The 14,168-nt window shown below is 39.9% G+C and overlaps 1 protein-coding gene across 4 annotated transcripts in view; it reads left to right on the forward strand.

The window, feature by feature from the left end:
- The window catches only part of NR1H4 (nuclear receptor subfamily 1 group H member 4), a 95,973-nt gene that overhangs the window by 54,388 nt on the left and 27,417 nt on the right, over positions 1–14,168 (forward strand). For 2 of the 4 annotated variants that reach the window (XM_049884152.1, XM_049884154.1), the window contains 2 exons: positions 10,797–10,949; positions 13,254–13,387. In XM_049884152.1, coding sequence (XP_049740109.1) covers positions 10,797–10,949; positions 13,254–13,387 — 287 coding nt within the window. The remainder of the gene's footprint in view (positions 1–10,796; positions 10,950–13,253; positions 13,388–14,168) is intronic. The other 2 variants (XM_049884153.1, XM_049884155.1) reach the window with 1 other exon arrangement.

Consider the following 14,168-nt stretch of genomic DNA (forward strand, 5'->3'; position numbering starts at 1 on the left):
CTACCAGCCACTTCTTGGAAACACTATGGGGCAGTTTTACTCTGTCCTATAGGATCGCCATGAGTCAGAAGTGTCTCGATGGCAACCGGTTTTTTTTTAATTGTCCTTTTGATTATATTTTTATATAAGATAATGAACCAGCATTAGACTTAGCTCTGAAGTTTTAGAAAAGCTTCCAAAATTACCTTAAGTATTCTGGCGTATACAATAGATGCAGAGTGTTTCCAATGAGTTCTATGTTTAGGGATCTCTGTGAAAGCCAAGAAGCCCTGCCCAAATGCAAACTTACTAAAATTCTATTTGAGATCAAATGAGAACTGATTTTATAAAATTTAATATAATGATCCTAATGAACTTTATAGGTCACGTTATCTTAGAGCTTGATGCAAGAGGGATTCCAAAGCATTTCATTGGATTGGAAGCCATTTGTAATAAATGTTATAAAAACCCATAGGCAAAGTAGGACTCTGAAGGCAAACAACCTAAATTCTAATCCCAACTGATTCTCTTCCCAGCTTTCTCAAGTTTCTTAACCTCTCTGGGCTTCAGACTCCTCACCTGTAAAATAAGGTTATTAATTAATAAATAAAGATGAGGAGGAGGAGGGTGATATGATAAGGATAGATAACGTTTATCAGTGATTATTATATGCAGGCACTGTTCTGGGGGCTTTATGTGTGTTAATTCATTTAACTGGCACGACAACCTTTTGAAGTAGGTATCTAGGGGTTATCATGAGGATTAAGTAAGATAACGCATATAGAGAAACTAACTTTGTAAAAGTTAATTGCCAATGGCAAACCCTCAATAAATTCCTGCTATTACTATTGTACTGCTATAAAGAAAAAATAAGACATTGTTTTTTAAAACATTCAGGGCCTGCCTTTTATATAGCTAATTGCAATGCAATTAATTAATTCTGAGCTTCAGTATTAATTCTGAACTTCAGTAGGAGATTTGTTTTTTGGTTATTCAAAATCATAAGGCCAAACAATCTAATAAATCTTTTTAAAAATTGCTAGGATTTATTGTGTTCATGTACAATGCTAAAAGGAAATAGATGCATTTTGTCTCACAGTTTGTGTGGCTGAACTGATGAATAAATTCAGGGGTCTTTTGTTTTTAATCCTTATAAGAAAAGATTCTAAAAACCATTAACCTGTATAGTTTGAGCCAGCCAATTTATTAATACCATACCTTGCGCTGTCTTAAACTTTAATCCTGAGCTTTGTATTAATAGATTACGGCGAAGGGAGAAACCTACTAGAGCTGCCTCCAAGGCAAACTCTAAAATAGGCAATTCCAAAATGACTCTAAAAAGAAGAGTGATCTCATTGACGAGCCTCTGAGATTCCCGGTTCACCTCTCTGAGGATGCTTTGTGTTTCTGCAACCTTTTTTTAAATTGTTGTCTTTGATGGGGGGAAGGGAGACGGCAAAATGTGCCATCGGACAGAACGCTCTGATCCTTTTCTTCTGGGCATGGGGACTTCCAGTTCCTCTTGGGCATTGCCCTCCATCTCTGGCTCCAGTGCCCACATTCATTGCTTGCAACAGCATGCAAATACCACTGTGTCCATGGCTTAACACATCAGTTGGAAAACCTTTTCTGTAAAGGGTCAGATAGTAATATTTTAGGCTCTGTGAGCCTTAAAGTCTCTGTCACAGCTGCTCCATTGTACCATTGCTGTGACAAGACGACTGTGTTCCAATAATATTTTATTTATGGACACTGAAATTGGAGTGTTGTATAATTTTTACGTATCATGAAATACTACTCTTGTTTTGATATTTTTTCCAATCAAAAATGTAAAAAAAATTCTTTGCTTATAAGGCATATAAAAAACAGGTAGTGGATCAGATTTGACCCATGGGCCATAGTTTGGCAACTCCTGGTTTAGCACGATGCTTCAGAGCCATCTCTATCTCCTTGCATCTGGACTTGGAGCTTCCTCCATTGCCCTACCTCCTACTTTCTTCTGTCTGTTTGGGGCCATGATTTCCATCATTTTTATTTCTTCTTAAATGTGCCATATCTGCTTTCAATCTTTTGATACACTAACGAAGTTGTGTTTTAACTCTTTCATAGACTATGGTATAGACCCTGGTGGCATAGTGGTTAAGTCCTATAGCTGCTAACCAAAAGGTCAGCAGTTCGAATCCACCAGGCTCTCCTTAGAAACTCTATGGGGCAGTTCTACTCTGACCTATAGGGTCACTATGAGTAGGAATTGACTCGATGACAGCGGGTTTGGTTTTTGGTTTTTATAGACTGTGCCGTCTTAATTAACTTTTCTCTCATTTCATGGCATTTTTTGACAGAAGGGAGAATAGAAGCTTGATAAATAGAAGCTTTGAGAAACGGTTTGCAAATTTGCCTATTTTTTGAATGATGTCTAGGCAACTTCCAAAAATTATTCAAAGTTAGTTCTTTTAAAGTTTGTTTGAGAAAAATAATAATAAAAATTATAGTTGGTAAAACTGAGTAAATGTTGAAAAAGGCAAGTAGACATCTTTTGTGTGTGTTTCTGTGACTTTCCAAGAGATTAAGGGAAAAGAACAAAACCTAAAATCCGCCCTTAACCCCTTGCTGTCAAGTTGATTCCAACTCATAGCAACCCTGTAGGACAAAGGAGAGCTGCTCCATAGGGTTTCTAAGGAGCGGCTAGCGGATTCAAACTGCCGACCTTTTGGTTAGAAACCAAGCTCTTAACCACTACATCACCGGGGCTCCATCCACGCTTAGAAGGAATGTCAGCAATAAGTTTTGCCATCTGCATTTCAAAAGTTTGAGGGTATAAAATGGTAGTAGTGGTAATAATAGCACCAGAACCTACCTCACTTCATGGGTGGTAATGAGGATCACCATCAGCACAAAGCTGATTCCCGTGAAATGGAGGTCAGACATACTTCCACTCTCCAACCTTATTACCGTTCTGACACCAGCCATCCATCCCATGGCACTGTCTACTTCTCCTCTGGGTTCTGTAATTCATTGCAATGGCCACACAGAACTCACAGATTATACTTACAGTTAAGTGATTTATTAAGGAAGTAACAAGGTCTGACTCGGGATCAGGATCCACAGACTACAGCTCAGGATCAGGAAGCACTAGGCAAAGTCTCCCTTCTTCAGTGCAGGACAGCTCTCACAGCTCTTCTGGACCGTGGAGACCTCCTCTTGGCCCCCTGAGGACAGGGTTCTCTGGCCCTGTCATTTGTCACTGCCAGCTCTGCTGCTGGGCCCCTTCCAGGCTCCTCGCTGTCTTCAGCATTATAGTCCTTGACCTGTGCTACGGTTCTTTTAGGAGGTTCCTTGCCTCCTTTCTCTCTGTTTCTTCTTTTTTCTTTTCTTCCTTCCTTCTGCTTCTTCCTGCTGGTTCTCTCCCTGCTTCTTTTTGTCTGTAAAACCTGGGTGGGGTTGGCTGCTTACATACACAACTCTTTGTCAATTTCAAGGCATGGCCCCTCCCAGTGGGGGAGCCACAGACTGACCAATCCCCTCTCAGTAGGCCACAGACACTTCATTTGTGTGGCAGGTTACAACTCACCTCATTTGTATAGTCTGTTGACCAATCCCTGCAAGGTGCATACAAATCACAGGGCAAGCTGCAGCCTAGGACCAGACAAAAAGTATCAAAACCAGGTTGTTTACAAATCACAGGAAATGTTGATCAACCTGGACAAAGGTAACCCTCTAGGGTAGAAAACTATGGCAAAGGTAACTCCTCAGGGCTTAGGGGAAAAATCTCTCAAGCTGTTCTTCCAAAGACTCAAGGCAAAAGGCCGTATAAAGGAACTCATTTCACCAAGGAGGGTTTTGTTTGCTTGTTTTGTTTTTAATGGCGGATAAAAACATACCCTGGTGGCATAGTGGTTAAAAGTTCAGTTGCTAACCAAAAGATCAGCAGTTCAAATCCACTAGGCTCTCCTTGGAGCAGTTCTACTCTGTCCTATAGGGTTGCTATGAGTTGGAAGTGACTCAACAGCAGTGGGTTTGGTTTTTGGTTTGGTCCCGGGCTGTCAGTCATCTATGACAAAATTCTAAAGATTTTAGCAAGCAGCTCAAGGAGAAGGACTGAGATCCTAAAGAGAAGTCTAAGAAACTGTGTGATGGAGATTAAAAACAAAAAAAAAGTTGCCATTGAGTCGATTCTGGCTTATGGCAACCCCATATATGTCAGAGTAAAACTGTGCTCCATAGCGTTTTCAATGGCTGATTTTTTGGAAGTGTGTTGGCCTTTCTTCTGAGGCACCTTTGGGTAGACTCAAATGTCCACCCTTTTGGTTAGCAGCCAAGCATGTTAACCATTTGTACCACCCAGGGACTGCTATTTTTTGGGTACTATAATAATTCAGAAAAATACAAAAAAAACAAATCCATTGCCCTTGAGTTGATTCCAGCTCTTCAAGGACAGAGTAGAACTGCCCCATACAGTTCCCAAGGAGCAGCTGATGGATTCAAACTGCCGACCTTCTGGTTAGTAGCCACGCTCTTAACCACTGTGCCACCAGGGCACCAATATATTCACATGGTTCCATATTTAAAAGCTATACAAGAATTTAGTGAAAACGTTTATCCCAGCTTTATGCTACCCATCCAGCTCCTCTACCTGTAGGCAAATGATATTACTAATTGTTTAGGTATTACTCTAGGCAAATTCTAACTCATATTTCTGTTCAACTTTTTTTTTCCCATTTTTTGGGGGGTGGGGTGAAAGGGGATGGCTCTCTTTACTCCACAGTGAGCTGAGGCAGAACTAAAAAAAAAAAGAACTAAAGGCTGCCTTTATTTGGGTCATATTGGGTATAAAGATCACAGGGTGCTCAGTTCTGTGTGTCATTTTTTAAAAAGCCTGGAGAACCTCAAAGTTTTTAAAGATCATTCAACATTTTATTGACTTCTGGGTAATGCACAGCCTACTGTCAGCTAGAGTTTGGCGTGTGTGTGTGCGTATGTGTGCTTGAGTTGGGAATAAGGTGTGGTATGTGGAGGCCAACTGTCTAAAGAAGCAGAAAAGCAGTGCATACTATCATCTACAGAATTGAGGGATCCATTTAAAAGCACCATCTTATAAATATTCAGGAGCCTTGGTGGTGCAGTGGTTAAGAGCTACAGCTGCTAACTGAAAGGCTGGCAATGCAAATCCACCAGCCAAACCCTATGGAAACCCTATGGGGCAGTTCTACTCTGTCCTATAGGGTTGCTATGAGTCAGAATCAACTCGATAGCAATGGGTTATAGCTATTCACCTGCCACCCCAGGAATCTTCTTAGAGCTACACATTCCCCAGATGGCATTGCTAGCCCTCTCTACTCTTCTTTCATTACTCAGGAGCCTCTGTTTCTCAGCGAATTTCCTTTCCATTCATTTTCAAATGACTTTTCTGATATGAGCATTGTTGAATATGCACAGGAGAGAGCAAGAGAGTGGCAGGAGTATGTGTACAGATCGATTTGCATAAGTATAAATACAGTATATGTGCCCACATTTAAATGATATAATGATAATATTGTGTTGCCACCTCAGAGTGAAAGCTAATTAATTCAGCTATTGAGATGATAATGGTTTCTCTCTCAGTTAATATCAGAGTAAAAGAAAAAACAAAAAAACCTGCGGAATTGTCCTACGCACTGTTCCTGTGACTCATCTTGGAATCAGGAATTTTATTCTGTTAACTATTGAGCTGTCTACCAGCATCTATGACAGTTTTAAAGAAAAACGTTGCAGGGAGGGGCTGAAGACTGACTCATGTTAGCTAAAATGGCCATGGAGCTCAGTGATTTGATCTCAGGGGAAAAAAATTGTCTTTTGTCTACAGTCCCTTTTAAAATACATGCTTTGGTATTTGCACTCCAATATCAGCACTGATCTGAAGCACAAAGTCTTTTTTTAGACTTTATTTGGTTGGGTTTGATATTTAGGAAAACGTGAAGATCTTCCTACTGAAATGTACACCAGTTGACAAATTCACAAGCCAGTTGGTGACATCGTTAACTTTGACATCTTTAACTTTTCCTTCAGCCTGCATTTTCATATTACTTAGTTACCAAGCCATGAATGTTCTGTCTCCTCTTCCTGGTTCTTGCTGCCCAGTCTAGCTCAGACATTGATCACTTCTCGGCTATACTATGCTAAGCGTGCTTCCTCCAGTCTTATCTCCCAGTTTCACCTTTTTTCGCCTTGCTCCAAGGATTTGGAAACCCTGGTGGCATAGTGGTTAAGAGCCTGGCTGCTAACCAAAAGGTCGGCAGTTCGAATCCACCAGGCACTCGTTGGAAACTCTATGAGGCAGTTCTACTCTGTCCTGTAGGGTCACTATGAATCGGAATTGGCTTGATGGTAACGGGTTTGGTTTTCCAAGGATTCTTGCCAACATGCGGTTCAGGTCATACCTCTCCTGTGAAAACACGTTAATGGATTTTTCTCTTCCTACACAGTCGAGTCCCAACTCCTTTGCTTGACATTCACAGCCGTTTAGTCATATTCTGTTCCTACTTCATCCCCTTACTCAAAAAAAAAAAAAGAAATAAGTAAAACCAGTTGCAGTGGAGTCAAATCCTGACAAATAGTGGCCCCGTGTGTGTCAGAGTAGAAGTGTACTCCACTGGATTTTCAATGGCTAATTTTTTTTTTTTTTTTTTTGGAAATAGATATCCAGGCCTGTCTTCTGAGGTACCTCTGGATGGACTCAAGCCACCAGCCTTTGAGTTAGCAGCCGAGCCGTTAATCATTTGCCCCACTTAGAGAAACTTCCCCTTACTCATCTCCCACTCTTTCTGTTCACTCTTCCTTCCCTTCAAGATGAACTAGTCACCTGTCCTTGAAACCTCCATAACCCCCTGCCTTTGCTCATTCACAGAAAGCTCTTCTTCCCTCGTGGTTCATGTTTCACAATCCAACTTACTCTCCAAGGCTCAGCTCAAATTCTTTCTTCATGAAGCCTTTCCTGATCCTCCTACTCAGAATTAATCAGGACTGCCCCACCCTCGTGGAGCAGCAGTTAAGAGCTATGGCTGCCAACCAAAAGGTCAGCAGTTCGAATCCACTAGCTGCTCTTTGGAAACCCTATGAGACAGTTCTACTCTGTCCTATAGGGTTGCTATGGTTTGGAATCAACTCGATGGCAATGAGTTTGGTTTGCCTCCCCCCTCCCTGCCCATATACTGCCTTTTCTTCAAGACACTTAACTCCAAACTGTTGGAAAATTGCCACATTATACTTATTTTATTACAGTAATTTGTCATATTGCTTTCTGCTGGAAATATTGTCATGGTAAAAATGCTAATTTCTGTGTCTACAATGTAGTTGCTGCCCCCCCCCCCAAATGTGGCACAATCTTTACAAGCATATAATGTGGCAATGAAATGGTCGGTTTTGCCTCTACATTCCAAAAATGTATTATTTATTAGCTATTCTATCATTCTACATTGTATTACGTTGTCAATTTACTTCTTTGTCTTCCCATTAAGTTGGAATCTCTCTAGATAGGGAATGTCCTATTCATTTTGGTATCTCCCAGGTCATGGGAAATACTTTTTAGACTAAACAAAACAAAACCCATTGCTGTCAAGTTGATTTGGACTCATAGTGACCCTATAGGACAGAGTAGAACTGCCCCATAGAGTTTCCAAGGAGCAGTTGGTGGATCCGAACTGCTGACTTTTGGGTCAGCAGTTGTAGCTTTTAACCACTGTGCCACCAGGGCTCCCCTGTACTTAATATTAAGTTATTCTACTCTCTAGTGACCTGAAAGGAGCCCTGATTGCCCAGTGGTTTAGTGCTGGGCTACTAGCCTCGAGGTTGGCAGTTCACACCCACCAGCCGCTCGGTAGGAGAAAGATGTGGCAGTCTGCTTCTGTAAAGGTTGCACCCATTACTTTTGAGTTGATTTTGACTCATAATGACCCTATAGGACAGAGTAGAACTGCCCCATAGGGTTTCCAAGGCTGTAATCTTTACAGAAGGAGCCCTGGTGGTACAGTGGTTAAGCACTGGGCTGCTAATCAAAAGGTTTGCTGTTCAAACCCACTCAGCTACTCTGCAGGAGAAACATGTGGCTGTTGATCTGTTTCTATAAAGATTGAGGTTTGGACACCCTATGCTACAGTTCAACTCTGTCTTATATAGTCACTATAGGATCACTATAGGGTTGTTATGAGTTGGAATTGACTTGACAGCAAGGGGATTTTGTGACCCAGGGGAGGCAATTTGCAGTATAGTGGTTAAAAGCATGGGTTGTAGAGCAAGGCTGACTGGGTTTGAACCCTCCTAGTCTACTTATTAATCACATGATCTTGGTCAAGGTACTTATTTTCATTGTACCTATTTTCTTCAGTTATAACATGGGGATATATAATATCACCTACAACATAAAATTGATATGAGTTGACTAAATGCAGGTAAAGTGGTTAAAACAAAAGCTTCTTGTTGTTGTTAGGTGCCCTTGAGTCAGTTCCAACTCATAGCAACACTATGCACAAATGAATGAAACACTGCCTGATCCTGCACCATCCTCGCAATTGTTGCTATGCTTAAGCCCATTGTTGCAGCCACTGTGTCAATCCATCTCATTGAGGGTCTTTCTCTCTTCCACTTACCCTCTACTTTATCAAGCACTATGTCCTTCTCCAGGGACTGATCCCTCGTGACAATATGTCCAAAGTATGTGAGATGAAGTCTTTCCATCCTTGCTTCCAGGGAGCATTCTGGTTGTACTTCTTGCAAGACAACAATAGCTAGCAAGTGCTTAAAAAATGTTAGACATTATGCCAACAAGCTGTTAAAATGGAACTCTTGCTGTCTTAATTCTGACAGAGACATGAAGATAAACTAGATGCTATATTCCAAAGTGAGCCAATCTTGCAGAAACTTCTATGTGGTGTTCAAGAACCAGTTAAATACTTTGCCTATTTTGAGGAGTTGGAAACTATAGAGAGGTCTTGTAAAGATTCTAGAGCATATTACTAATGTGCTGTGAATCCCACATCCTCATCACAAAGGGATGAGGGTAGGGGCGGAGGTGACTGTTGTTCAAAGCCATCATTGGAATGTATAGTGCTTTTGTAAGAATTGGAAAAAGGTGTCCTCCCTTCCTCAGGGAAAACCTATATACTAAGGAGGCCCTGCTGTCCTTTAGCTCAGGCCCAATGAAAGGGCCTTCAACAGGATGACTTGAGGAGCCTGATATGTATCCCCTGAAGCTGAGGGACACGTGGGCTGGTATCTGACTTTCATCTAAGAAATTGAAAGGGCAAGTGGTAGGGTGCCTAGTTCTTTAGAGATAAGTAGGAGAGATTTCCCTACCCCATAGAGTTCATTGGACAGAAAAAAGTCAGCTCAGGATTATCTTAAATCCTTACCAAGAGAGCCACATGGAGGAGCAAAGGGAGCTCAGTGTAAAGAGACTTTAAGTGAATTGCCAGATTCCTAGATACCGAACTATACAAGCCATGGGCTAGAATTGAGATATATTTGTCATCATCAGGGAACTATAGATGAAACCATCCCAGTGATGGGAGGATTTCTGTAAGGACCCCAACCCAAGGGAGAAAAAGTCAGCTTCAAAAGCTCATTAGGCAGAAGTCAACTTATAATCATATCAGACAAGAAGGAACTTTCCTGCCACTTCTTCACTTGCCTCCCACAATCCTCTCCCCATTCCTCTCTCCCTTTTGATTCTGGAAGTGTCAGAAACTATGGCTAGATAAATGCAAGGGAAAGACTAGAAGTGGATCGCGGGGTGTTGGGGGAGGAGAAGCAGAGAAGAAGCCAGTCAAGCCCCTTTCCTAACTCAAAGCATCTTATCATCTGTAGTAGGCTGCAGCTTTAGCTACACCTTCTCAGGGGAGACATTTACCTTAAACGAAGGTTGGCATTTTTATTATTACACAGATTGGGCATGTGTGTACTGAATTGAAACCTTGAGTGTGACCTACTCCCTGTCTGACTGGTAAATAAATAGCAGCTAATTTTCCAAGACCTTAAGGCTCACTTCCTATTTTGACCTCTTCGTCCAGAATTGACCATTCTCTGTGCTGCTCTGTCCTATCAGAGCAACACTTAAATTCATGTGGTTATTTGCATGGTTTTGCTCTCAGGCATCCTGTAAGCCCTAAGAGGGCAAGGATGAATTTTTCGTCTTTGTACCACCAATGCCTAGCCCTCACTGGCACACAATTGTCTCCCAATAAAGATTATAAAAGTAATTCATCTTAAAAAACAAAAAAAAACTAATATGAAGTACCTAGAATAGGCAAATATATAGGGTTCCGAGTTTAATAATGCTTTCGGGCGGGGAGGGGAGTGGGCAGAATTATTGTTTAGGGAGCACTGAGTTTTTGCTTAGGGGGATGGAAAATTTGGCAAAGGGTAGTGAAGGTGGTTGCCCAACATGGTTGATATAATTGATCTCACTGAATTGTACTCATGAAAAATGTTGAATTGGCAAATGTTGCGTTATCTATATTTTTTACAACAATAAAAAATTAAAAATACTGTTTGGATATATAACATTAAAAAAAAAAAAACAGATTTTTCCTGAGAGGCTGTAATGCAAACTTGTCTTTATTTCCGAGAGAGAAATTTAACAAATGGCAGCCTTCTAGACAGTGCAGTGTAGTTGAAAGCACCCTGTCTCACCAATATGTTCAAGAGTTTTTAGTACCGGAGCATTTAGTACCTGGGTGCTCTTCAGGAGTTCATGAGAAAATGCTTTGATAATTCTCAATTCCAACTTGCTTTTCTGAGTTGAAGTTGTTAGGAGCCTGTTACACCTTTCGGTGTTTCTCCCACAGGTTTCTTCAGAAGAAGCATTACCAAAAACGCTGTGTACAAGTGTAAAAACGGAGGCAACTGTGTCATGGACATGTACATGAGAAGGAAGTGCCAAGAGTGTCGACTAAGGAAATGCAAAGAGATGGGAATGTTGGCTGAATGTATGTATACAGGTATTCGCCTCAAGCAATTAAATTCCACTAAAAATCTTTTAAGGAGGTGGGTGTCAGGTAATTCATATCACTAGAATGGTACTTCACACATCAAAGAAGGGATTTACTAAGCCATCTAAATGTCTTGAAAAGTGTAAGGAACCCCTGAAATCATCCAAACTATCAGCTAAAGAGCATTTTATTCACCTGAAAGAAATGGCTGGTCTTTGTTGTTCATTGTTGTGATGAGTTATATACTGCTAAAGCAATAGGCTTTAATAAGCAACAAAGAATGACAGTCTAAAGGTTTCCTCCAAATTTAATTTTAATGTAGTTCTTATTTATTGCTTAATTAGCATAAAAGTGTAGTTGTAGAAAAAAATGAAGAATGCTTTATAAGGTATAACTGCCTCTGAATTGTCTAAATAGAGTTTTAAACTAAGCCATTTTATTAAGAATCCGCCTTCTGTTAGTACACCTTTGAACTAATTTGTTTAGGTTTACACAGGAAATTAACTACTCTGAGTTTTAATATAATTTGGCCCTTCAATCTGATAAAGAGACACTGTATTAACTGCTGGCTTTGTGAGGAGCTATAATCTCCATCCAAATTTGGAATGGATGCTAGTATATAACGTAATTAATTTTTCATTCTGCAAGTTATGCAGACCACTCAGATTCTGAGATACGTCCTATTCCTGCTCAAAACACAAATAGACAAACAAATGTCACCAAGGGGATGATAACATTCAGGGAGGGAATGCCACATGAAATAAAAGCCTTCCTTTGGAAAATGACTCCAGCTCTATTGTTCCCCCAAACCGTAAAGGCAGTGGGGCTGGACTCAGAGAAATGATCACGCAAGAAGAGAAAAAACTGGTCAGTGTAAATAATACAGCTCCAGGTAGATGAAACTTTTATGGTGGTTGATCACAATCTCATTTTAGCATATATGAAACAAGAGACTGGCAATGAGGGCTCCTGCTGGAATCCAATCTTCCAGTGGAAACACTTCCTTTGATACCAAGTGGTTCACGTTGCTCATCATTTAAATATGTACTTGTTCCAACAGAAGCACTGAGGGCATTTTTCATGACTTTACCTTTAAGCGTCTATAATATTATTTACAAATCCAAATTCATCTGGTAACAGACGCAGACCTTTCATATGATTCTATAAAATAAATTCCCCCTGCAAAGAAGTTACAGGAAGTTTGTTTCATTAACATTGAAAGGAGAATATGGAAATTAACTAACTAGAGATATGGACAAATATTCTACATTATTTTTGATAGCTCCATTTAAGTGTAAATCCATGATGATACTGTATAATCAGTCAAAAGAATTTTTCCAAGTCAGCTTGGGTATTTTCATCTTTAATTATACTCTCAATTGTTTGGACAGTTCTGAAGGTTAACAGGATTTTTAAATGTGCCCTTAAGGATGTTGACATTTGTTTAACTCAACAAGTTTAACTATGTGTGTTTAATGTGAAATTAAATATAGTTCTTGTTGTACAGTTATGTAAACAGGGATAAAAATAATATTAACCTCATGCTTGAAACACCAGGCATTTGCCCCAGTTCTGCCCCTAACTAGCTGTGCGACAGTAAGCAAGTGTCTGACCAGCCTGGACCACAGATTTCTCATCTATAAAATAGAGTTGGGTCTCAGGATTTCTAAACTTCCCCTGCAAATCAAATGCTAACATCTTGGGGCTCTATTATTTTAATAATGAACATAGAATGGTTCAAGTATTTCTTATAAATTTGTCTTTTTTTGGTACCTCAAAGAGGCTCTAGGATGCAAATCACTATGCCTGCTTTTACATTTTTATTTGCTCAAATGCAACACATGCCTCACGCCTAGTGGCTGCTCAATGATATTTCATAAAAAGCTTTACTTAAGTTGAGTTCCTTTTATCTTACATTTGAATTCGGGACGGTTTCATTTTCCTCTGCTACATAAAGTTGAAAAGGTAGACTATATTGCTATTACAAAATCTTTATAAATAGCCATTTTAAAAAGATCCGATTACATTCAATTTACGCAAAATCCTATGAAATAGGTATTATTTCCATTGTACAAACGAAGAAACTGAGACTCACAGAGGCCAAATTTATTGGTCGAGGCCACAGAGTTTGTCAGGAGGAGATGTCAAGTCTTAAACATTGGCCTTCTCTTTTTGAAACATCAGAGAGACTAGCTTTAGCTCTGTGCCGTATTGCACATGAGGCCTTCTGAGCCCACTAGACATCAGGAGCTTCCTGATCACAACCCAGCTAGCTTCCTGTGGTTGATTAAATCTCTATGTTTATTTTTTCAGGCTTGTTGACTGAAATTCAGTGTAAATCTAAAAGACTGAGAAAAAATGTGAAACAGCATGCAGATCAGCCCATTAATGAAGACAGTGAAGGACGGGACTTAGGACAAGTGACCTCAACAACTAAATCATGCAGGGTAATAACATGCAGTGGTGTCTGTCAAAGCCTACAGGAGCTAAGCTTCTGGGTATATAGGGATCTAGCTGGGAGGCTTTTGAATTCTGGCCACAGGCAGAATTCCCATTTGAATTGTATGTTAAATGGACTCCTTCTTCATAAACAAGACAGTAATACATGCTTTGGTGTTGGAATTCAATAATAGTGGTATATGAAGCAAAAAGTGAAAGTTCTCCTCCCTGACTCACTTCCACTCGGACTACCAAGAAGGTGCCAGTTGGAGTGGTCTAGTATATAAAATTGATTTTTCAAACTGAGCTTTGATGACCATTTTTCACCTGTCATTGAGAAAAAAGGCTCAAACTGGGAAGGATGTGAACTGAATAGAGGCTTTTGGGTTAGTCCATCTCAATGGGTAAAACAGAGTGAATACACATCTGTGGACCAATAAAGAAAAGCCCTTCCCACAGATGTCACAAATTACTCAAGACATCCCTTGAGAAACCTGGGACAAAATAATATTATAGAGGACCTATGTACAGATAACCCACTGTGATAAGCACAGGACATTTGGAGGAACTTTAATTTGCCATTAGCTGAAAAACCAATTATTCATAAAGGTTCAAGTTAGTCTCTTCGCAGTATTTACTGTACTAAAGGCCAAGAAAAGTTTATCCACAAAAAAATAAAATTAAAATTAAAAAAGAAAAATTTATCTATATTTAGCTTTTCAAATATGTCATTTTGTATTCATTTCAGAAAAAATAATTTTATATAAAATGCTGTTTTGCCACAGTGCT

The sequence above is a fragment of the Elephas maximus genome, chromosome 4 (genome assembly GCF_024166365.1).
Source record: "Elephas maximus indicus isolate mEleMax1 chromosome 4, mEleMax1 primary haplotype, whole genome shotgun sequence".
NCBI lineage: Eukaryota > Metazoa > Chordata > Mammalia > Proboscidea > Elephantidae > Elephas > Elephas maximus.